Source organism: Amphibalanus amphitrite, unplaced genomic scaffold, assembly GCF_019059575.1.
Source record: "Amphibalanus amphitrite isolate SeventyFive unplaced genomic scaffold, NRLGWU_Aamphi_draft 000116F_arrow, whole genome shotgun sequence".
Lineage (NCBI taxonomy): Eukaryota > Metazoa > Arthropoda > Thecostraca > Balanomorpha > Balanidae > Amphibalanus > Amphibalanus amphitrite.
In genome coordinates, this window is record NW_024881611.1 from 679,343 (window position 1) to 705,100 (window position 25,758).

The window sequence follows — 25,758 nt, forward strand, 5'->3', positions numbered from 1 at the left end:
GAGCCGGGAGGCCGGGGCCCGGTTTACGCCATCTGCAGCAGGCTTATTCAGCTTCAGCCGGCTGTCGAGTTTATACGTATCAGTTCCCTTCGTTCGCATCGTATTTCCCGACTGCGCAGTGCGCCGACCAGTAGCCCCGGTCGCGGCGCCGACTCAGTCTGGATAATATCATCCACCGCACTTTTTATTCGCGGCCGACATCCGGCGTCTGCCACAAATCACGTGTTCTTTACGATGTCGTCTCCTTCCTACCGTGCCGTCGGTCTTTAGAGACCCGCCCAGCAACAGCATATAATGGAGCTCGTACCGCCGCCGGAGGATAAAGGAAACAGCGATCCGCTTACGCCCTTCTCCGGACTAATCTACCCGGCTCTTCGGGGTCTCTCCCGGCGAATTACGCGGCAGGACTCTTACGACGAACTAGCTCTTCGCGTCTGTCAAGGACCGCACGCGCACGGGTCGTCCCCCAGGGCGCGGGGTGGGGTGAATTCGGATTACGGGGTCGTCGCTGGCGGCAGTTCCTCGGCTCAAACGCAGCGTTCGAGCGGAGTTTGTCAGACTCCGACCGAATACCGAGTGGGCCGGCGCCGGCCGGAAGTTATTCTGCGGCGAGGCGCCGGTTAGTGGCAATAACCCACCAAAGGCGGAGTGGGTGGGGCCGCGGGATCGATGAAAGGGGACAAAGCAGCACGCGGCATGTGACACCAGCATTCGACGTTTATTGCAACGACAATCAGCCGGGATAATTCGGAGGGCGATCCTTGCTACACCGGCGACAATCAGACACTATCTGTGATCTCCCACACAATCTGCACTGCATTCGCACCCAGATAGACACAGACATGCACGAGGAGCGAACAGGACATTATCGATGGTCTAACGCGGTCCCGCGCGGAGACGCTGACTTTATACTCAAAACATCCATCCTAGCGCGCTATTCCACTGATGAGCCTGGCGACGGCACTCGGCCGGTCCCTCGGGCCGGCCTGGAAGTACCGAGTTTGTATCAGAAGGCCGGTCACGGCCGGTGACTTTCCGAGCTGGAGCACTTCCGCGCCGTAATTTGACGCCTCCTACGTCCCTACACACTACGGAGTGCGCGCTGCACTGCAGCATCATAGGACAACACCATCGGCGGGATCAGCGGCGGCGCTCCGCGGCACGTGCTGTCCGTCCCCAGCGGTAAATAAAGCCTCTGCCCCCAGCCGGAGCGGGTGGTCGGCCGGCTCCCGGTCGGGAGGTATCACATACGTGTCCCGGGGCCGTCCGAGCCCGCCGGCGGCCTCCGTCACCGCGCCGCCGGGTCGATAGGGCACGCCGCCTCTCGGCGCGCACGGCCGGCCTCCCAGCCCGCCTGACGCGGCGCTAACGGATGTGTCCACCGAGAGCTGGTCGGACCGGCGTGACGCGACTTGGCGACCACGAGCGTCTTCCGCATGCGCCGGCCGCCGGGACACCACCGGGGTAGGATGTGTCACCGTCTGAGCTCCTTTGTCTCTGAGGCGTCCTCCGCCTGCCTCCACGGCGCACAGCTGGGCTGCTCTCCCGGTCCCGTCACGGCGGCTGTCGATCCGGCGACGTGACGTTGACACCAGGTGACGTGACGTGACTGACGGGTGTTGACGTGACGTCCAACACGTCACCGCGTCACTCCGTCAGCAACAGCAGCGCTCTGGCTAAACCGTATCACAAATGGCTGCACCGGGCCGGCGCACAGCGCGCCCGCCAAACCAGTACACAGACGGGCTCCGGCGCCGGGTTCGGCCGGTCTCGGCGGGCCGCCCGTCTACGAGCTGGTTGACGGAGCCGAGTCAGGGGCCGGGGCCGGCTCGGCAGAGGAGGAGGACGGCCCGGCGGCCGAGGACGGGCCGGCGCCCTCCTCCGACTCGGCCTCCAGCAGCTCCTCGTCCTTCTCCATCAGCTGCCGGGCCAGCTTCACGGCGTAAAACTCGTTGTAATGCGACTTGCGCTTGGCCTCGAACTGACGGTGCGCCTCTGTGGAGCAGACGGGGAAGGGTGTCAGATACAGACAGCCGGGGGGACGGTAGGGAGAGTGTCAGATACAGACAGTCAGGGGGGACGGTACAGAGGGGTGGGGTGTCTGGTGACGCGGGACGCACCGTCATCCCAGCGGTCATGACTCACGAGCCTGTCATGCGGCTGCAGTTCGGTGGGCGCAGCCCAATGCTCCCTGCTGATCAGTCCGAGCGTGTGCCCAGCGTCCAGCACCCACACAGCCTCACAAGCCGTATGTCCGTACACATTGGCCCGTCGGCGTGCCGTGACGAGGCCATAAAGTCGGGGATCACAACTTCATTACTGCCAAAGGTCAGCTATGAGCGGGTCACTGGCACACAGAGAGGCACAAATCATCGCAGTGAGCATAAACTATGGTCCAGTGCCAAACCAAAAATAGAATACTTCGTGAACCATGACATAACCCAAAAACGAGCGAAGGAAGATCAGATAATAAACAACAATACGCTGAGATCAGAGCACATGACACATACCAGAAAGGCTCGAGCTTGAGAGAAGCTACCTTTCGACTTTCATAACTCGATCACTAACAGAAATGTTGGACGAATAGGAAACCAGTTGATGTGATGGCGCCTTTGTTTGACCAAGGAACGGGACACCTAAGAGACATTTGTATCTACAATAATCGATGGTAAGTCAATACCGCCATGCCATTCTTATTGCCGGCCGAGGAGTCCCACTTATTTATTCATTTATTTATTTGTTCTGTCGGCATTCCTGAATGCATCGCAGCGCGTTATGTTCGTTCACGACCCATTGACTGTTCCTCGGTTCCTGTTCGATACGGACATTCAACAGCCGTGTGATGGCGCCGCGGGCGGTACCCGACCCACACATCACCGGTACTGCTCCGATTCCGGGGTGCCGCCCCACGCGGAACTCCATGAGAGCTCGCCTACCCGCGCCACAGGCAGTTTGACGCTCCACCGGCGCGCCTATATCGAAATCAATACCGGGCAAGTGGAGAAGATGGTCAGTGAGCCGAGCGAGGTCAAATACGGGTCACTGGGTTCATTGTCAGCACCAAGGGTACCACCCAGCGTCGGTCATTTCAATTTGTAGCCGCAGTGATGCAGGAGACCGGCGCGGTGGGGTCAAAGGTAAAACAAGCCAACAGCGGCAGTCGTGGGACGTTAATTTGTTGTTGGCACGGTTGCTGTTGGATATCAATGCTCGGGTCCACTCGCTGGGGGAAGGGCTGTTGGGTGGTGATTCGGTGCCCACGGCCCGGAGCTGGGCAGCTGTTGCAACACAAATGAAGCCAGCAACAAGTCGATAAACCAGGTGTTTTAGCGCCGGCTGTGCCGATTTAGGCAGTAGCACACAAAAATCCCATACTGTCAGCTACTGCCCCTTTCATCCACAGTTCTGGGAGACAAACGAGCTCTCAGAAATCGAATACTTATCTTCGCCAGTACCCCTTCAACGACACATGATGACACAGCCATCCGGCCGTACCGATTGGTACCGATACTCACCCCCACACCGAGCCGCACCTGTCCCGCGGCTCGGGGCGGCCACAAACCACAGTGAGCCCGTGTCGGCCAGCTGCCCTGCCACCGCACCGCCGCGGGCCGGGCAGCTGCGGGCTAGCAGTGACGACAGACACTGGGTCCTGTCCTGCCGTCCCTCTGCACGATAGGGACTCGAGGTGTCTGCTGTGTACTGCTCAACAAAGGCGGGGTTGACAGAACACGGCAGACAGCGACACTACACCGGCTTGAAACTAAGGTGGCTGCGGCATATCTGCTACACAATGCATTGGAGCAATGTATGCAACGACCCGATGAATTATTCATAAATGGTGGCAGATGTCTCGTGCAGAGTGACTGAAACTGCGGGTGGTAGGCATCCAGAGCAGTGTTCCGGAGTGTATAATACACCGAAGGGACTATGATCTGACTTTTCTGTTGAATTTGATTCACTTAGCGACATCCTACATCACTTCGCTCTGTAGATGGGTGAAAAATATCGATAAGTCTTCCACATAAATTTAGCCATACCCCATTATTCTCCACAAAACGGACTAAAAACTGGCTGACGGTAATTTGCACACGTTGGGTGGTGTGGTTTCTACGACTACCTACGTTGTGCCACAAGAAGTCGGTCCCCGGGACTGTGCGCGACTCCTGCCGTGCCCTCAGAGGCGCTCTGTCAGAGGGACGGGCATTACCAGCGGACAGGCCATCGCTCAGGGTCCACGCCCGACGCCAATATATCTGCCTCATTTGCCACTGGGTGTCCATTAACAGCGGGCCTCGCAGCGATAGCCGCTGACGGCAGCTCGACTACCAGTGGCGCAGTCTCGATAGATGCGATAGCCGTCATTACGAAGTCAACAGAACAACGCCATCACCAATGCCGTAAACTAAGGCAAGTGAGTAGCGAAACAAAGGCGAGACTATCCGAATTACTGCCATAAACCATCAACCGATTCATAAATCATTACTCTGCCTCCCCTAACCAGCCAAGTGTATCAAACACTATATAAACCATGGCGATAGAGCGTCCGCCCATTAGACCCATCACACTAAGATGCACGATCAGCCCTCTTCATACAGAGCTCTGAATAGCAAGCAGGCCTTCAGAACCCTATTATAAACGTGACGTTGGGATCAATACAGCGGCCCCGTCGCGTCGCCTATCGTCAGAGACAGCGAGACCGCTTCCGGCGGATACGGTGATTCGCGAGATTATTGGCCACCCATGCAATCTCCGCTCCACGCCATGGAAGCACAGATGGCATGGCAAGCGGTATGATGACACAATTGGACTAGTTAGATTAGATTTTCAAGATATTCTACTCAGATGTGCGTGGTGCGCACAAAAGTGGCAAATAAGTTTTAAAAATCCTGAGCATCCTGAGTTGTCTTATGTGTGGCTCGGTTTTCACTTTCCATTTCGTGTTTCCCATGCTTCTCATTTTTACTGGGTCATTTTTCATGTTCCAGACACTTGGCATTATCGCACTTCCCAAATTACGAGACCCATCGTTCAACTGGCTGCATATGGTAGCGTTAGTTGCGTTAAAATGCGGTTAGCCATCATTTCGCCATTTAGCATTTAAGTGGAGCTGTAATTTTGAGACAGCAGAAGCCGATATTCACTGAGATAGGCACCCATTTTAACGGGGTACCTAAAGTGAATTTAAATCGCATTTTTGAGGGTGGTTGCTTTAAATTTCTTGGAGTTGTGAAAATATTGGCTTCCAGCTTTGTACTATATCCGACAGTTCGCAACGTTTCGGGCTACTGGTGAATCAAGGGCTCCCACCCAGGTGGTCCGTCCGTTCTGGCCGGTGCCAAAGCAATCTGGCCTGGGGATGACCTTTTCTCCAAACACTGAACAGAAGAAGTTGGCGCGACTGGTGCCATGAATGACCAGGCTGGGATAGAATGGGATAGTCTTCTTCGAGATAATTTTTAATGGGTCATGCAGTGAGACCTGAAAGGACGTGAAGTGGAAATAAGAAGTAGCGACACCAAAGAGCGACATGCATCTGGGATATTAGCTCTCCCGACGCAAACAACACACAAGCACCCGGCACATACATACATCATCAAACCGGTACCCGCGTGACACAGAAGAGGAATGCGCTCGAATTCCAAAAGCACAACTGCGACAGCAGGCACGCTCAAGATGGCACGCTAGGCCATGTTTGCCGCCCGGCACCAAACACGCCTAATTCTGCGATAACGACCACTGGAGGGACGAGCGGAGCCCAGTGTCAACACGAGCCGCTTGCTGCTGCCACGGCGAGCCTGCCAAGTCAGACAAACAGCCCTGGAATGTCCGGTCGATACCGGACAATGAGGCAAACTAATCAGACCTTCCACCGGGAGCGGTTAATTGCCATGCAATGGCCCGGTCCAATTTCCCTCGAATAACCCGGCAGCTCGGCTGACGGCACATCAGACTTCGCCGGCGGCTGAAATAATCAACTAATCTAAAGACACGTGGCGTTTGCCTGCGAAGCCATTGACTTGACCATAATTAGTTAAGCTCAATAAAAATATGTCTTGTCAGACTTAGGCATCACTTATTAAAAATTCCACAGTTGAAATCAAAACCACCCGAGCTAATTTGGTAAGCGCTGAGGTTGACATCCACAGTAATTTTGGCACCCGAACAATGAGGATCTCTCGCGCTCCTCGGCGGGACACCGGAAGACACCGCGGCTGCGGCGACATCCGACGTCCGGCCCGTAAATTCCGGCCCGCTGCGCCACCGCGCCGCTACGCGAGCCGGTAAACCCCGCGCCAACGGGGCACATCAAACAGAGGGCCAGCTGAGGAAACCGGGCCACCAGCCGCACCGTGTAGCACGGAAACTCATCCACACAGCGTAGTACGGAAGCTGAGCCGCACAACGTAGTAGGTATGAAAAGTAATCCGCACATAACATAGCACGGAAACTAATCCGCACATAACGTAGCACGGAAACTCATCCACGATTCCACACGGCGTAGTAAGGAAACTCATTATATCCAGCTTCTGTAGACAAAAACAACGACCATCACCGGTGACCGGACCATCCAACGGCGCTGAGAACACCACTCCCCTCCCCCGCGCTTAGCCTCCGACAATCTCAGTGAGGGTGGGCCACCACCACCGCAGCGGAGCCGGCCCGGGAGGGACGGACTCGGGACGGGCGTCCCTGGGCAGGCACAGAGCGCTCTGCAGATCAATGCAGCCGGCCGGAGAGGTCCGGGGAGCGGACGGCGGGTGGTGAGCGCTGGGTGGAGGGTGGAGGGTGGAGGGTGGTGGGTGGTGGGAGGTGAGCGGTGGTAGGAAAGTGGTTGTCGAAGGACAGGGAGGGAGCGGCCGTCGCGCTCGGTATAAGATACGCTCAAACCAGGCCCTCCGAGCTAAGAGCTGCTCTTCTCAGCTAAAACCCACCAGACAAAGGGAACGCCGTTCGAGACAGAGCCAGGGCAGAGTAAGGGCGGCGCCGCGGCAGAACGCGAAGAGCCGACAGCAGCCCATAAAGGCAACCGGAAGATCGACGGTGGAAGGCAGATATAGGGGAGACAGAACACGAAGACACATCACACAACGAACAAGAGCAATGCGAGAACATAAAAGCGTGGTTGGAATGGGATTCGTAGCCAGCCCATGACCCGTGAGAGGCTAGGGAGCCGGCGACGGGACCGACGGAGCGGCAGACCAGACCAGACCAGACCAGACCAGACCAGACCAGACCAGACAGACAGACAGACAGACAGACAGACAGACAGACAGACAGACAGACAGACAGAGACAGAGACAGAGACACAGACAGACAAAGACAGAGACAGGCATACATACATACATACAGACAGACAGACAGACAGACAGACAGACAGACAGACAGACAGACAGACAGACAGACAGACAGACAGACAGACAGACAGACAGACAGACAGACAGACAGACAGACAGACAGACAGACACGGACGGTCTGTCCCTCCCTGCGCCACTCACCCAGCTGTTCGGCGGTCATATTCTCCTCGTCGTCCTCATCCACCTGCTCCATGGCCTTGAGCGGCTGTTCGGCACCCAACCGAATCCTGCCGGACGGGGAGGGCCCGGTGTCAGCGGAGGGGCGGTACAGCGTGGTGCGGAAAGGGGTGGGAATACGGACATCACTTCTGAACACTTTGCAGTCTCGACACTCGGTTGTACCAAATCCCCTTACCTACTTTCGGGATTTGATGAGGGTTTTGCAAGCAATCTCAGGCGACCGCTCCGTAACCATGCACTGGTAAATACGTCAGCATCGCAAAGATATTCAGCTTTCAGTTAGTTGGACTGCGATTAGTGGCAATATTGCTGGCCATGTTTTCGCCCATCTCGGTCGCGCGTCCATAACAAACCCTAATATGAAAACATGATTTACGCATTATGGTCACTCCAACTCAGATTTTCTCGAATATATTACCAAAAAGCTTTTCGCGGATGACAAAGAATGGTACTCGTGTCTCCAAACGCAATTGAATAAGACCGTAAATTTTGTGTCACGACGAGATTACTCCGAGAAACGGCACTTGTGTCCCGTAAGCGTGATAAGAACGCGAAAACGGCATATGAAGACTCGAGAAACCACCGTGGAAATTGATATCTGCGTCCAGCAGCCCATTGGCGAAATTCACACACTTATTCCACACATTTGTTCAACTGCACGGCAGACTATCACGGTGTCAGGTTTGGTCGGTCCATCCGTCGACCTTCCGCGCCTGAATGTGACATTTCCACGCGGCGTACCGCATTCCTTGCATACCGACACAGCCGGTGCCGAGCGGTATGACAGCCGCGAGGATCGCACAGTGCGCCTGCACCTGCCTGTACAGAGAAGCACCTCTGAGAGAGGTCCAAAGATGTTGACCGTGCAAATATCTGTCCAGCGAAAGTTCCGGGAGGAATATGTCATATTAAGTGATACTGTTCTTGTGTAATAATCGCAGGCGTTGGTAAAACGTCAGATTATTTCCAGAGTTTCCGTGCAGGCAGCAAGGGAGTTGTGTTAGTTTAGCAGTCTCCAACACTGAGTGGGTCAGTCTAGAAAATCCACTGAACAAGTGGCTCAGGATTGATTTAGTGACGGCCGTAATGCTATCAACGACGCAATACCTGTCAGCGCCAGCGCGCTCGGACAGAGCATGCGCCCATATCTTACCACCACAAGACACGTCTTTGCCAAAGACCGGTATTAACAAGACCAACACCGAAAACCCGGCGCGAGCCGCCATCGCTCTTTGAAGTGGGCCATCTTTCAGTGGCGGCCTGGCGGTGGCGCCGGCGTGCCGCCCCCGCCCCCGCCCGTCGTCGCCAGGGCGGGGGCGGGGGCGGGGGCGGGAGCGGGGGCGGGGGCGGCGGTGTTGTGTTTGGACGCGGCGGCTAGCCGTCACCGGCGTCCGTATAATGCTGTCATTGCCAGCCAGTTGCAGAAAGACTGCTCCCTCAACAATACCGGCACTGAATACCGAAGGTCGGGCGGAGCGAATGCCTTGGTAGCCACCCAAACGGCCACGCAATCGGCCCGAAACCGGTTTTGGTTCTGATAGGCCCAGCATTAAAAATGCGGCTCTGCAGGCGCGTTTAGAATATCTGCGCGATCAAGACTGCGTACTGCATTAGCTCGGCCAGGAAACAACTATACAAATACACTGTAAGAAATACACTGTATGCGGTGAGCCACTTAGCATGGGCCAAGCTTCTGTTTAAAGGGACTATTGATACAAAAAGTAGTGGAAATACAAGGAAGATACAAGTCCACGAAAAGGTTATGCCACTGGTAATTACTTCAAAACTTTTGCGACTCACACGTCACATTTACTTGAAAAGGCAGCACTGAATTGACAGGAGCAGTCACACCGTGTATCGACCCACCGGTGCCGACTGCCAGCGACCCAGCAATGCTGCCAGAGCCACCCAGCTACTCCACTCACCAGCGCGGCGGAGGCAATCCAAACACGCATCCCAAGAAAAACATCGCAGTGGGCGGGTACTTGCCTCCACATTCAACATGTGGGTGGAAGGTGGGTAAAAATTCCTTATCCTAGAGTCCATTTCCATCGACTAGCGCGCTGCTTGTAAGCCATATAATTGCCCGTAAGTAATGCAAGCCAGGTGATGTCACTGGCGGGCCGTCGCGTTACCATATCAAGGTCATGCTGCTCCCTGTCACACTCTGGACTGGTGAGCGGGAGTACGTCAGCCAAGCCACTGTAATTACACCTGTGTGTACGGAGTCGCTGCTGGTGGAGAGTGGCACGGAAGGGCGCCACGGGCACCGCTGTAATACAAAACCTATGCCCACGGGCGCCCGCTTACACGGCGGATAGGTTCCTGGCGTTAGACATACGAGTAGTCGTAAAACATAGCCGTGCGTACGGGGCACGCTGCAATATGTAACGTAGGAGTGTCAAAAAGACGTCATTGGCAACATAAGGTCGGCGCAGATCGAGAGATGTCAGCTGACTGAAACGGGCGGGAGGTCACAGATGAACGAATGCGCCATCGTCTGGTAACCATCAATCCACATTAAAATCAGCATGGCATTCTGCAGCATGTCGCACAGCTTATACCTCATTACATCATCGATCCTCATTAAAATCAACATTGCATTCCGAAACAAGCCACACAGCCCATATGGAATATATAGGATAAAGCGCATGCAGTTCTAAAAAGAGCGCCAGATTTGAATCGTTTTGGCTAGCCTAGTCCCTTTCATTGCTTTACGACGGAGGCTGAAGTAACCAGCATTCACAATCTCCATGGTCTTGACCATGCATATTGCATAAGAAATCCGGGTCGTGTTGGCAATGAAAAATATTTCAGCTGAGCTTAATCACAAACTGCTAATTAAATGCAAGGCCTTGCCTGGGCTCTTTGGCTGACGATCACCAACAGGGAGTTTACCGTGAAGAAAGGATTTTAATACAGTCACGATAAGCGGCACACTGCCAATCAGTGGCCTGTATATCAGGGTCGAGCTAGTTAAATCCCTCTCGGGAACGGCTCTCAGACAAGGGAAAACTTAAAGCATATCTAAATTTGAAAAAGCTACATTCGATAAATGATAATGCATGCTGATCGTGGCTGATCGAGCCGATAACACAAGTGGGTAGAGCTGAATCATTTGAGCACGCTCGCTAAAAAGAAGCACTTCCAGCATACCATATTAATTTACCAGATAAATCGCTTAAGTTGCATCCCAAGTAGGTACCTACATACCAAAGGGCAGTGAAAGGGCAGTAACCATTTCAACACAAGTGCTGTATGTTTTTATCATATGGTCTTACACCAGCACCGAATGCCCTAGCAAATAGGCTCGTATGTAAGCCTACAATTTTATAGTTCCGTAAGGTAAGTTGCGTTAGAAAAAAACCTTGAGGGCCAGGCACTGAAATATTTGACACTAGATGACACTAATGGTTAATGCCTGAAGATACACTGCGCCGCAATGCTCGAAGGAAACACAGGAGACTGTGGCGGGCGAATAACGCTTAGTTGGGATGGTGAACAGCTGGGTGGGAATGGATACAACATGTACAGCAACTACAATAGCAAGCAAACATGCAGGCATGTTCTGACTTCTTAGAGCTCATTCTGGTCATAGATATTCAGAATCACAGTTGACGACCTCAAGAAATCAGACCACACCAATTTACAGCCACCTAAATTCAAGGCATATGTTGATGTCTCGACAATGCACCAAGACTGTGTTTAACCATGAACTGAGCACGAACATCAAACCTGACGAGTGGAATCCTAATCAGTTTCCCAGACAACTTTTCATATCACATGTAAATTACTACCAAGTCCGACCGTCAGGCATGGAATCTCCGCCGGCCTAAAAGCCCAGCGACCGTTCCGTGCTTCTATCCTCAGGATACTGAAATCCTTCTCCTCCACGCCGCAACCCCCCTCCGGGCTGGACAGGCAACTTTATCTCATGCGGGCTGCTCCCTTGGAGCGGCACCGCTGCTCCCGAGGGAGCGCACCCCGTAGCCGGGTGCAGTGAGTGCCTTGGGGCTGGGTGGCCTGTCCTCTGGACGGGCTCAGCCCCGGCGACTAACTAGGGTGCCTGCCCAGACCAATGTCTCCCCCTATATCCTAGCATCCTCCCGGCTCTGAAATGGTCTAATTGGACCGAAAGGGCCTAACCCAACAAAACAAAACAAAACAAAACAAAACAAAACAAAACAAAACAAAACAAAACAAAACAAAACAAACAAAAAGTCCAGCACTCCTCCCCCCGACACTAGCTATATCGGCACCTGTCGTCGTATCACCAGACAATGATGTTGTCACCGCGCCGGCCGCCAGACGGCCGCGACAGACGATCACCGTGCAGATACGCCCGTAATCGCGCCGCCTCAGTCTGAGATGATGATTGCTGCACCACCGCAGCACGCTGACATTGCAGGCGAGAGGGAGGCTCTAAGCAAAACACGGCGGAAGTGATCGTCCATTATCATCATAGCCATGAATGCAGATGTGGTGAATGACATCAGACCGATTGATCAGACTCCTGATTTACATTTATTTACGTTCGAGAGTGCAGGTCCTTTACTACGATAGGTCTGGAACATGGGACATATCCTTTTATCTTAATCTTCTACCATCTTTTTCTTAAAAGGAAACAGCCGCTGCCTGTATCGGTTAAGGCAGCAGCCCCGTGCAATCGGTCCCATCTCGCCACCGAACCGTCTGTCGCCAGCGATTGCGCAGCCAGCGATCTGCCGTCCCGTCAAACCCAATCGTGGCGGCCACGACGCTGGTATTTGGGCCGGGCCAATAGACGGCGAAAACCGCCGCCGCCAGGGGCCAAGTTCGGCATCGATCTATCTATCTACGGGCGAAAAGTTGGCAGTTGGGCGCTCCGGAGGCCGCGGCGCATGGCGGTCGGCTTAGGGACCGGAAACTGTATTGGAGGCAGGAGTCAATGACACAGCCGGAGGGACAAGTTTGCAAGTGCTTCGGAACAACTTTGGCCAGTGCTTGAATTGCCTCGGCTTAAGTAGACATTTTGAGTAGGTACCCCAGAAACGGCTGCTAGGAATTGCTTCCGCCAGCCATACAAAGAGTATGAGGCTTCAGCTAAGTAACCACCACATGCCTTACCCTCAGGGTTCATTATATGGTAATGACATTTAAGCCGCCTTAGCAGAAATGCTATATCCGGATTTAGATGCAAAGTGAAAAGCTTCATCAGCGCAATAAAGAGGACCATTCACGAAACTGATAAAAGCGCTCGGCAACGAAGCCAACTGAGCTGGCAGAGCCGGCAGGCTTCAGAGCTGATTGCAGGCTGAATCGGCTCTGCCGCCTCGGTACAGTGGCAGCGATAATTGGAAGCTAATGAAATGCCAAACAAACTTGCTAATGAACAGCTGCCAACCGGTGGTGTCTGACGAAACCTGTAATATCTCTGAGTGAGGTCCACAGCGGGAACTGCTGTTACACTGCAACCACACAAGGCGAAAAGAAGCAAAACATAAACTTTTTAGCACTAGCTCGGTATGCAAAAGTGAGTCGGAACATCGGTAACACCAATTTGTTAATTAAATGTGCGTCATCTTCGTTCAAGCAGTGGGTTCACCAGCCCAACCAAACTCAGCGAAGACGCTGAAAAGTGTAAAAACCGCTGGCTCACATTGAATGGCCCGGCCTTCCAGGTGACGAATGGTGCATCCCGGGGGCCACAATGACTCAGCCATGGGCCCACTGTGCCAGCTCAGCGGCTGATGTCACCAGAGCACACGTGATTGGCCCCGAGTCGCTTCACTTGAAATATCCGCTCTACATGTCGGCGCGGCGGTGGCGTTTCCAGCCTGTTCCATCTCTGCAGTGTCGCCGCGTCCTTAGAGGTCATCAAACTCATGTTTGTGATCTCTAGTCACGCCGTGTAGTTTCTCCGTCTTTGACAGCAACACAACCCTGGCATTCGCCAACCGAGGATAACATGTTTCTTACATTCTCTGCCGAACCATCCGACTCACTAACACTTTGACGTCACCGCTCACACCCACCAACCACGAGCCAACAACAATCCGAAGAATTTCCTTTCAATAAGACAGCATGCCACTCGGTTACACCACAGCAACTGACGGCACTCACAGACGTTAGCCAGAAGGCGTTGGCCAATACCGCGAGTGTTAACCGAAGGGCGTTGGGAGGGCGATATTGCGACCGGCGCTGCCCTTGATCCAGAGCCGTGGACACCGCCCGTGGCTTATGCCCAGACGAGGCGGCAAAACGGCCGGACAAGGCATTGCTGCCGCGCCGGACAGCCGGACAGCGCACCAGACATCATACCAGCGGCCGGACACGGCGGCTGAACAGGTGCAATTTGACAAATTGTTAAATCCCACGTACATACGGTTTACCAGCTCAGTATTTCACCGGATGAATAAATTATCAGTCCAATACGAGAGCCTATGTGTAACGCACAATTTCGTCATGGGATAAATTTCATTGAAAAAAAACTAAGTATTACCAATACCATCCGCTCGATAAGTCCGATAGTATAAATGTCCACTCACACAATGAGTGCAAACAGCAACCAACCACTGACCAGTCCCATCTCAACTGATAGACCAAGTGGATGACTTCAGCCCCATCAGCCAATGATCTCACCCCCGTCCACCCGGCGGGAAAGCCGATAACGTATCGCCTTCTCCGAGACGTCACCTGACTAACAGCACCCGTTCGCGTGAAACATACCCACCGCACCCTGCAACTTCACTCCACCGCATGGCTACCTGGCACACGCCCGGAGTCGGCTTGGCAACCCCCGGGGCCCGGTGACATTTTTGAGCGTCTGCTCCTGCAGCCGGCAGCGGGCGACGCAGGGCGGCGGGCGGTGGAGCGGGCGGTGGGGCGGAGGGTGATAGGCGGCTGGCGGTGGAGTCATGGTGGGTGGTGGGTGCCTGGCGGCGACCGGTGGGTGGATGACGCTAACTTATGGATGCTGTGACAGCGGCAGGGCGGGTCGGAGACGGTATATCAGCAGTGACGATGGACGGTGATGTAGGCTGTGACTGCAATAGCTTGGAGCGGTGACGAGCATACTCAATGGGTGGTAGCCAGTGGACGGTAGCCAAAAACCAGCGGTCGGTAGTCATTAGACTGTAGCCAGTGCGCGGTAACCGGTGTGCGGTAGTCATTGGACGGTAGCCAGTGTGCGGTAGCCAGTAGGCGGTAGCTTGTGGAGTGTGGATGGTAGCCAGTGTGCGAAAGCCAGTGTGCGGTAGCCAGTGTGCAGTAACGCGTGGGCGGCGCCCGTCTGACGAGGCTGGACCAGCGCCAGGGCGGCGGCGACTGCTGTCCCCAGCGGACCCCGTCGAACAACCTCCCAGGGAGCCCTCGGGCCACCCGATCGGCTCCGGTTCCAATCAGTCGGTCCGAGTAACTCCGAATTATACTACTCCCATCGGAAGACACGGAGTCCGAGACCCAGACGACCGCGGTGCGAGGCCTCAGTACTGCGGCTGATGTGACGACACACCGTCAAGCCAGAGTGGCGGCACGACACCGAACGAGTTCACAGTTTACACGCCCCCGCGCTCTGCGACGCCACATAGATCGGCACCGTTTACGTGATCGGGATTCCACGCCGATCACGGCCTCCCACTCAGGTCAACGGGTCGATCGGAAAACAAACACGTCGACCGTCCCGTGCCGGCTCGTCCAGACACAATAGCATCCTCAGGCACCAGTCTGAGTATCGGACGGTTATAAATACAGCGCCGCCGTCTGGAGAAGGGCCAGGCCCCGTCTCCTCAGACGCCGTGGGGGGACGGACACGCGAGCGGCGTATCGATTCAACATCGCGCGCCGCAGCCCGGTGGGCAGACCGGACGTTCTCACTCAGAATTTCTCTCAGGGGAACTGATGTGGGGAACTGAACGCAACGGAGCGAGCCGCGCCTCCCCGAACGATTTCAGGCGGCGCACGGCTACCTGGGTTGGGCAGCCGCGGCGCAGAAGTCGACAGGAGTTATCGCGGCGGCAAAGTTGGCAGATATGAAGCTAGCGATCGCCGAGCTTATTAACCTAATTGGCCGTACCACTGCCGCATTACTAAAGACAGCCCACCGTTTTCAATTACCTCCACCCCGCTAACTAATTCAAGTCGTAAATTGTTCGCCGCGAACTTCCTAACCCCTCCACCGCCAAACTTCAACCTCCCGCCGTCGGCCGGACGGCAGCTGGACTCACTTTTGGGCGAGTACGTCGGAGTCGATGGCCTCCGTCTCGGCGGTCTCTGCCGCCTCGTCGGGACAGGCGTAGTTGAAGGGCGTCTTGGGCTCCTCGATCTTCATGTGGCCATAGTCCTTGTCGGCCGGGTGGAAGGTGGCGATGATGTTCATCTCGTCCCACTTGGTCTCCTTCAGTGACCTGTGTCAGGAGATACACAAGGTCAAATACAGGCGATTCGTGCGGACACAGGAGAGTGGGCTGACAGACGAGAATTATCACGCTAACAATAGCACATGCAGTATCGGGACATTGACTAACGCCCTCAAACTGCATAAATAAACACTTCTACACCTTTTTAGGCGCAATTTCAAAAAGTTAAAGACCAAATTCAAAAAGTTTACATTCGAAATGCACGTGAACGTTTTGAATTTGGTCTTTAAATTTTTGAAATTGCGCCTAAAATGCTGTAGTCATAGGCGGAGCTACTGTGTGGTAATGTTGCAATGATGACCATAGTTCAACTGGCATTGTATTTCACAGTCAGAAGCGATGCTTTCTTGTCTATTCAGCTTCTTCAAGATTTGCTTGGCATGCAAGTGTATGCATCATTCATGTACAAGAAACACAAACTGTTGCCTGAGTGCGGGATGTTGTCCAGGTTTACAGGTTCAGCAGCATAGATCTGAGCCTGAAGGCACATTCTGATAGGAGTGCGTGACGGCAACTAGTGTACCAGTGTCAAACCCGCTGACAGCTTATTTGACGTTAGTATTTGTATTTGTATTTATTCAACAGACCGTCAACAGGCGCTTGACCCACTAAAAGACGGAGTCACAAGATTAAAAACAATAAATATGGCACACACAGGCAGCATACATAGTCCAAAAGAATCACTATCGTCTGCCGTTCCTTCGTCGACAGGTTTACGAACGACACGCGACGTCCGATGTAACTTCACGAGTCACAAGTTTCTCTCAGACACTGCTCTATTTACTGATGGCTGTATCACCACTCTGGAAACTATTGCATCTTTTCAGGGACACGATCGGATAGCTATTATGCGAATAAGGAATCACAGCATATCTCTTTAGGGGGAAGCCCGTCAGCAGACCAGTCCTTCCCGTTACAGGTCTGGCTTCAGCGGCCGCCGGCATTGACACATTTGGCGTACCATGTGATGCCGGTCAATTGACGGACGCATCGGAGGGACAAAGAACATCCCATCAGAGAGTGTAATTATAGCAGCCACAGCCGAGCGAATGGTGTTTAATATTACAGACACGTTTAGCAAAATAACACCCGATCTAAACCTGTCGTCGCCAGACGGATGGAGTAGTGCAGGTCGAAGTATGTACATTTGGCCTTCAACCAACGAATCGCTTCTGGCTCCGACCACATCCCAGCTGTTCGACTAATGCAGTAATGCAACCATTGTCTGTCAGACCACAACTGCGTGCGAGCTGCGAGAATCACATCCTTTTCCAATTCAGGGCAAGATAACAGACACGCACGCATAGCGTGCGCCACGCCCATACGCACACGAGTGCCTCCGGCATGTGTAACACGCAATGTTGCACGCGGGAGAGTTACGTAAGCCCGAGTTGGCACAGCGGGGCCGGGCGGCGTTTGCGGTCACGTCTGGGAAAGCGGCGGTTTGGCGACGCCGGCGAGAGGGGAGCAGGTTGTCATGTATATAGGGCCTTGGTTGTCATATGTCACGGCCGCTGTCCGGGAGTCTCTGTCGACTGGAGAGAGGGGAGGAAAGAGAGAGAGAGAGAAAGAGAGACATAGACACAGAGAGAGAGAGAGAGAGAGAGAGAGAGAGAGAGAGAGAAAGAGAAAGAGAAAGAGAAAGAGAAAGAGAGAGAGAGAGAGAGAGAGAGAGAGAGAGAGAGAGAGAGAGAGAGAGAGAGAGAGAGAGAGAGAGAGAGAGAGAGAGAGAGAGAGAGACATAGACACACAGAGAGAGAGAGAGAGAGAGAGAGAGAGAGAGAGAGAGAGAGAGAGAGAGAGAGAGAGAGAGAGAGAGAGAGAGAGAGAGAGAGAGAGAGAGAGAGCGAGAGCGAGAGCGAGAGCGAGAGCGAGAGCGAGAGAGAGAGAGAGAGAGAGAGAGAGAGAGAGAGAGAGAGAGAGAGAGAGAGAGAGAGAGAGAGAGAGAGAGAGAGAGAGAGAGAGAGAGAGAGAGAGAGAGAGAGGCGGGGAGAGAGCGGACGCGGTGACGACAAGGGAAGACGGCGGAGCGGATATTGCGGCGTCCCGGCGGCTTAACCATTGACATTTCGTCGCAGGATGAATTCAACCCGGCCCCGCCTCGGTCGGCAACAGCGCTTGAAAGCAGCACCTTCCACACTCACTCACAGTTAATGGGTTTTGGGAGAATATACGGCTCACAGGGCTCATTGCGCCGATTGGCGGTGTTGCTACCCCTCCCCCTGGTACAGAGGAGACTACTGTGTGGTCGAGACCGTGCCGCCCGCGTCAGACCACCCGGTACAAAGGCTGTCGAGCCCGACCCAGGCCGGATACCGACTCTTTATCGGCGCGATTGCAGTGCTTGAACACGGCCCGGTTTATCGGCGGAGATTGCTGCTCGGTCCGGCCCGTCCGCTGGGCAGTGGGCAGCTACCGTCGGCCAACAGGGCGGCTAGTAGCTGCACCATCCCGGCTCGCTCGGTGGCCATCGCCGGATGGTAAGGGCATCAGTTCGGTTCACAAACTATTCGGTTCACTATTGGGGTGGCGACAGTACAGACATACCACGAGAGCAAGAGACACCCAAAACTAAAAACGGTGGTATGTGTGTTGCAGGAATATGCACAGGAATACACGCACTACACAATGTGCAACAGTGGGAATACCGATACATGGATACATGCAACGCTTCCGATGGCTAAACCAGAATCGATAAAAGACAGGTAAATAACTAATCAATATACGTTGGATGTTCTGTCCTGAATGACGCAAAAGCAGCTTGCGTCATAAGATTCATTTCTAGCGTGAACAGTCAACGACGCCAGCAAACGATCATAGCGTGGTGGGATGGCTATTGCAAAATGGGTTAATGGGAGCAGAGTAATATGCCGCGACGGGCAGCCGCGGCCGTGTGCAGGTAGGTACTACAGATTAGCCGTCAGCCGATAGCGGGCCCGACTCGGAACACGAGGGCCAATTTGTCACGAGCTGAGTTAAACCACTCTGGCGCCGGGAGATAAGCCTGGCTGGTTCACCGTAATCGGCCGGGAACAGCGGAACCGGGCGGCGGGTGTACGGCGGGGTGAGATAAGGCAGCCAGGGAAGGTAAAGGGTTGGATAAGGGAAACGAAGAAAGCAGGAATTGATCAGAAGGCGATTCAAACCAGGGACTGTCAATGTCAAATAAGAGTAGTGTACTGATTGCATATCTGTAATGTGTTAATATATAGGGATGCCGAGAATATTGGAATGTAAATGTTTCAAGTCACATCGCAATATCCCGATGCGAGGAGTTGACAGGCAAATAACAGATTCGCCATTTTGCTGGAGCACCGCCTCGACTCACTGGAATATTGCATTTCCACCCACATTAACACCTCTGGGAATTTATTACAGGGCCTGGCATTTCGGACGGTTTGCAAATGGGGCCATCCGACGGCAGCAATATGTAGACGCTGAAAATTATACTTAGGGACGGCTATTGAACTAGGCGCTCTTTAACTTGCACAAAGGAGTTTTCGAAGACCACCCATGAGCAGCTTTCTTTTCCGAGAGCAAGACTTAATGCAGGTACAAAATATCTCAGGGCGACCGACGCCAGTCACTATTGTATTATTCCAGTTGATTGTATTTGCCTTCTGGCTTCTAAAGACTTGGCTCCATGCAATTGCCTAATTATTTATTGATTCTTGGCACCAGTCACTATTTGCAGGTGCATGCCCTGCTGGGTAATGTGCAGAGCACTGTGGTGCACTGTGGACCTTACACTGAGGGAAATGTAACTGTAGGGGATGTGACATTGCGTCTTGGAACATATGTTACGCATGCTGCATCAAATAGCGGCTTACACAAGCAGCTAGGACGACCGCCTTCTGCGCAGTCAAACACCTCAGCCGTGTCTCGGTAGCTCCAGCGAATGCTGCTGCTGCCACAGCCGCGAGGCATACTCGTAAGTCGTAGGTCGGCCTCAGCCGTGCGGCACTGCCAAATACACCGGCCCGCTGCATACCAAACGTGCTCAGGTGCCGATGGAATGTCCCTCAGCGGAGCCGGGCGAGACACTCCCTAGTAACTGGTGGCAATGAATGCAGCAGTGATGGGCACCACAGCGACACGGAGCCGAAGCCATGTCCATTTACAGGACCAGTCTGCCCTATTCATTGACGAAAAGTCAGTCGTTTGACTTCATTCACATTACGATTGGACATTCTTAGGTGAACAAAAATATCATTGTATTATGGCCCCAGCCCCGGTTGGTTGGCCGATCTTCTCTCGTTCTGAACATAATAAGCCTGATAAGGAACAAGATCCTGGTAGACTGTGATACAATCCTGCGACTGAGCGTCGTCGGCTAGATTAATGCAATTATACTAATATCATGACAGCCAATCGAATCAAACTGATGGTGTTATAGCCAATGCAATCAGACGTCCACGAACTTGACATAAAAGGTTTGAAAAGCATATTATTCGAATTCAGCTACACAATAATTTCATTCGTGCACAAATGCCAGCGAAGTGACAGCGTCCTTCACAGGAAAAAGAACCAGACACATTTGTATAACGGCATCACCACAAGAACCGGTTGTATGACGAGCTGAGATGCCAAACTTTTTGTCAACACTTGGATGAAGTGAAACGTAAACACGGCTATCTGGCCCAGCATCAAACACGTGGAAAATGACAAACATTACGGTATGGTGAGCCACCGCAGGATCGTCACAGCTATCAGCAAATGACACAGCATCGGCTAAACCATCGTACATGATTAAACGGTCGCTATCGCTGGTCAGTGGCGCTGTGATTGGGTTCTAATAATAGCGGAAGTTCGACACCAGTAGATATCTTAGGCCAGCATTATCTCGGGGGAAATGCTGCAGGCATTGGGAAAGACGAGGACGCTATAGGTACCTATTAATTGGACAAGGAGCCTATGCTCAACGCTCATTGACGATATACTTGTTATGCAGACGTATGGAGGACGGGATAACTTACGAATGCTGCAAATACAGACAGGGCGGTGCTTTGCCAAGTAGGTAATAGACACAAAATTAATTCATGAACTACACATCAAGTAAGAAATTGCTAACTAGGCTTTGTTCAGTAGCATTGAGAAAATTACCCAAGGTCCGTTGTAGACGATCGGCCCTTGATCCCTAATCCGGTAAGCACTTTGCTATTTTACCTACAGGGGCATTCCACGTCAAATCGAACAAAAATCGGCTGTTTTGCACCTTACCATCAGCGATTTCATTATAAATTTGTGAGCGAGTTCCTGTGTGGCCCCGGACATTACATTGATGTTTTTTGCACATTCTGACCACAGGTCTTCTAAATATAGGGCATCAAATTTTTACAAAATGTTGAATCTTTATATTTTTGAACGACCATAACTTTGGTTGTACTTGTTTGATTTGAATGAAATAAACCTTACTGTTTAGGTAATTTCTTAAGCATTTGTTTAGAATTGCACCTACTTAAATATATGACCTTGAAATTTGCTTAACTCTGTTCTTAAGCACAAATATCGTAAAAGCAAAAAACACGTCACCTTCGATTTGGCTCATTTTCATATATTTTATTGCCAACCATATTCTTAACAACCTGTGAAAAAATTAGAGTGGGCCATTCATAAGTTTTGAAGAAAATTGCACATATGCAAACGTATGTTAGCACGCGCAGTGGAGGGGGAAGAGCGAACTTAGCCCACCCCTCCTGTTTTTCGCCAATATCTCATAAGATTAATGCGAAATTAATTATGGCTACCTGTCAAGAATTGAATTGGACATCTCATCGTGCAAGCAATAAGAAAATCGGTTCACAACTGCTCTAGTAATAGCGGTGTAAAGTGAACATCCTGTCGCCGCAGCGACGCGGCGACTCGGCAGCCGGCGCCGACCGCTATGCGCCGCCTGAATTGTAGACTGTGCCGGGACGGAACCGAACGGTTCCGTCTTTACATCGCGCTCCCTACCGCTGATTACGTTCGATTCGCGTCAAATTTTGTGAGAAGACTAAGAAATGTACAGGCAATCTTATGGTGAAAGAATTTTGAAAATCGATTGGTAAACAATTGAAATATGAACGTGTAAACACAAAATTGTGATTGCTGCGTTTCCCGCATCGGCCGAGCCCGCCTCAGCCGGCGACATGTTACTCTTAGCAGGCCTCCAACTGCCATATTTATTATTGGATTAACTAGAAATTCCCCATACATACTTTAACAAATGTATGTTCTTTCGTATAGTGAAGATCAAAAGACGTGAAGATATCGTTGCGTGATAATGTTTTCGTTGAATTTACTTCATGATGCATTTCCACACGGCTCAAAATTCACCGCAAAATACCGTTTGCCTGAGACACTTTTACTATGGAACGTGAATGCTTGACTACGATGACTATGCATTTCCATTCTCGCAGAGTTTGGGATATCACTAATCAGCAATCATTCATTTCAGAAAGTGTACACAAGCAAGCATGTCTTGACTCTGTCTTTCAAGGTCACGCGCGGTTGCGTGATGTTGATGCATGAAAACGGCGTTTGCCGCGAAAGTTATGAATGGCCCACTCCAATTTTTTCACAGATGGTTAAGAACATTGTGACGGACATAATATGTAAAAATTACCCTAATCGAAGGTGACGTGTTTTTTGCTATTTAAATTTTTCTGTTTTAATTCAAGGTCAAATGCATTTCAAGGTCACTTCAATTTAATTTTATAATTAAAAATCAAAGTCTTATCAATTGCCTATAAGACCCTGTTAATATCATTTTGATACCAGAAAAGGAACCAGAGTTATAGCCATTTAAAAAATTGATGTGTGGCATTTTTCGCTATATTCGATGACCTATATCTCAGCGATACGTTATCAAATTTCGAAAATATTATACGTAACTCAGTTTTGAACCATGCCCAGCCTGCCTACAAATTTTCAGGAAAATCGAAGGGGATGACGGATTTCGGTGTTTGATTTGACGTGGAATGCCCCTACAACTTTGAGCATTTAATCCGCAAAAAGCACATGCGGAATCAAATGGTTACCTGCGTACTTGCTATATGTATTAGTACTGCATCATAATTCTAATATGCCCTATTTTGGCACATTTATTTAGGTACTTACTTAATTGGGGGTTTCTGTAAATGGTCTGTGGATCAAGAGGTGCATCGACCGCAAGGTCATTTGCGCCCACTACCGCATCCTTTGTGTAAAGGCAAAGACACCCAAAAGCAGACACCATGTCAGGCAGCTTGACTCATAAGAAAATGCTCCAAAGTGAATCTGTAATCTACAAACAATTTATAAAAATTGGAAACAAGCCCAGCAAAGTTGTTATGCTGAATCGAAATGTCTGAAGTAAACGCAGTAGAAATCCCATGGAGTGATGAACACTGAATGAAGTGGAGGCTTCACCCTCGCCTGTATTGGTGTTTTGCCAGCCGCGAGCGTATGGTGAGAGGAGGGGTCCATTGCCCCCCCCCCCCCTGCCGTACGGCCCCTGATCGAGCTAGAGAGAAAAAAAAAAACGAGTGTGTTTCCTGTGACGAGAGGAAGCCGATAATACCCAGTTTTAAGGTCTTAGGTCATCAATTGACCTTCCAGATCAGGGCAATTATCCAAAAGTCGGAAAAATCGAAACCTGACAGAACTTCGTAAAGTGAGGTAGTTATGGGATTTTTTTTCGGGGTGTTGATCACGAATTTCATGTTAGTTTTGATAACAGATTATGCCTTCATGCATTTACACCAGGTCAGGTCAGGTCAGGTCAAACAGTAGGCGTCCTGCCGGATTATCATAGTATGTGTCAACCCCCACTGAGAGCTTCGTAAGATGTTACGAAGGCACCAAAACTACTTCGCAAATGTTCAAATGGCTTGCTTAGTTCGAAATCAGCTATAAAAACTAGCCTAGAAGCATATAAAACTAGAAAAAGTGAACCAAGGTCATCAAAGGTCAATGACCTGACCTGACCGTCATGTGACCTTGACACCCACCCTAATGCACTGGACCAACATCATTTCACATGCTTGGACGTTTAAAACCACAAAAAGACTGCAAACGCGCCGATAATGTGAGCCGACATACGCCGGTCACCGAATCGCGATTCCGGCCAAACATGGTCTCGAGAAATAAGTCATAGGTCAAAGGTCACTTGGGTCAGGGCCATGACATTTTCAGGGTACCTACATGTAAAATTTATTACCTCAAGGTTACTGAGAATTTCGTTGCAATCGGTCGCTTTTTGCGCGAATTATTTGCGAAAAACCGAGGGGGTCCATCAACCCCCCCCCCCCCTAGAAAGTGTGAGGGTTAAATGTCTGGAGAAGTCACATTCTTATCCTCACCCTCCTCTGCAAGCTGTAAGTTGTACAAATACTGATTGATAGTGAAAAACTCCATCTTGGTGGGCAGCACCATTGATCAAATCAATTTGAACAGTGAAAGCCAAATGAGCAAAATGATAATAAAGAAAAGTCTTGCTGCATGCATTAAGGCAGGTGGCTTTGTGGCAAAGCATTATTTAGCAGATCCTGTCTCATTGCATTCACATTTGCATTGTGATTAGGTTCTCAATCCAGTTACTGACAGGAACGTGATAGGTACCTATTGGAGATATTTGACATGCACTCTTTATGCACTCTTTATTTCTAAATAGATCGTCATGAATAAATACATACAGTCAACAAGAGGACAGCATACAGTCAGCTAGAGGACAGCATTGAGAGAAATTGTTCAGACAGGCAAAAGTCATAGGTAAATTGCACTTACGACTTTCTCTCAGTCTTGTCAAAGCTGGTTGAATTCTTCAGGATTCCCTTCTTGGGGGGCTTCAGCTGCTCAGCCATTTTGTGAGTTTGTCTGACAGCTATATAGTTCAGTCACTCTTGTCTCCAGGCCACAGTCTGAAAGGACAGAATGGGAATTCACATATGTTAATTAAATATTTCATTATCTTTCAGATCTGATCTGAAAGAAGTTCTCTACAGGGAGCCAATATTCAATTGTGCATTGACATAAACCAACCATATTCAAGCTAACTAGTATTCCAAAAGTGCAGGAAATGGGAACCCGACAACAGAGTCCAAAAGTGGAGTCAACCAATACAAATAGTCATTAGACGATAGGATACAGTGACGATAGTCAATTTTGATCTCTATTCATGCAATGGAATCAATCTAGTCTTTAAAAATGGCTTCAGGGATCACAATCATGTTTCAAGAACTTTTGTCAAAAGGATATTTCTATTTCCATCAAAGCATGTCGCTAGCAAGTAAAAACAGATCAGAATTTTTATATTCATTGAATAAGCAAAGGCAAATTGAAATGACCTTTGGGATGATTCTGATTCAAATCAATCACCTACAAGTCAGCTTATCGGTAACATAAGTTATGATGCCTGGAAGTACTTCTATGATATTTCAGCAGCAAACTTCATTGCTTCATTTGGATTTTGAAAAATGTTGATCTCCGAAAACAAAAATTAAAACGCCATTTTTATCTTTCCATTGCATGATCATGATCTGCTGCCTACCACGAGAGATTTGACTTTTCTCACCTTTATATGTCGACTGCCAGGACAGTTCCTAACTATTCGGAATTTGAATACAATTCCAATTCCTGCAAAATCCGACACAAAGTCCCCCGGATCTCCAACGTCCACACCACTCCACTTTTCAACACAAACTGATGGGAAAATTACATTCAAGGTATTGCTAAAAAGAAAGCGAATTTCTTAAAGCCACTCATCAAATTACGTCATAAAAAGTAGGTAATGAAAATTCTAAGTTTCTGGAAAAGCTGAGACCATTTTTTGCCCTCGGTTTATTGATGATTTTTTTTTATAT

General features: G+C 51.1%; 1 protein-coding gene across 1 annotated transcript; it reads right to left on the reverse strand.

Moving 5' to 3' along the window:
* Window positions 1-699: 699 nt before the first annotated feature.
* LOC122381229 (protein phosphatase inhibitor 2-like) lies at window positions 700-25,600 on the reverse strand. The gene is made up of 5 exons (XM_043365174.1): window positions 25,470-25,600; window positions 24,683-24,816; window positions 15,743-15,922; window positions 7,500-7,585; window positions 700-1,995 (listed from the first exon to the last, which is right to left on the reverse strand). The coding sequence occupies exons 2-5, from the start codon at window positions 24,757-24,759 to the stop codon at window positions 1,787-1,789; spliced, it is 552 nt and encodes a 183-aa protein (XP_043221109.1). The 5' UTR covers window positions 24,760-24,816; window positions 25,470-25,600; the 3' UTR covers window positions 700-1,786.
* Window positions 25,601-25,758: the final 158 nt, after the last annotated feature.

Excerpts from the sequence above, each read along its gene's own strand:
- LOC122381229 (XM_043365174.1), bottom strand. The coding sequence starts at position 24,759 with ATGGCTGAGCAGCTGAAGCCCCCCAAGAAGGGAATCCTGAAGAATTCA. Across the intron at positions 15,923-24,682 it reads GACAAGACTGAGAGAAAGTC|GTCACTGAAGGAGACCAAGT; the intron begins GTAAGTGCAATT and ends CTCCTGACACAG. Across the intron at positions 1,996-7,499 it reads TATGACCGCCGAACAGCTGG|AGGCGCACCGTCAGTTCGAG; the intron begins GTGAGTGGCGCA and ends TCTGCTCCACAG.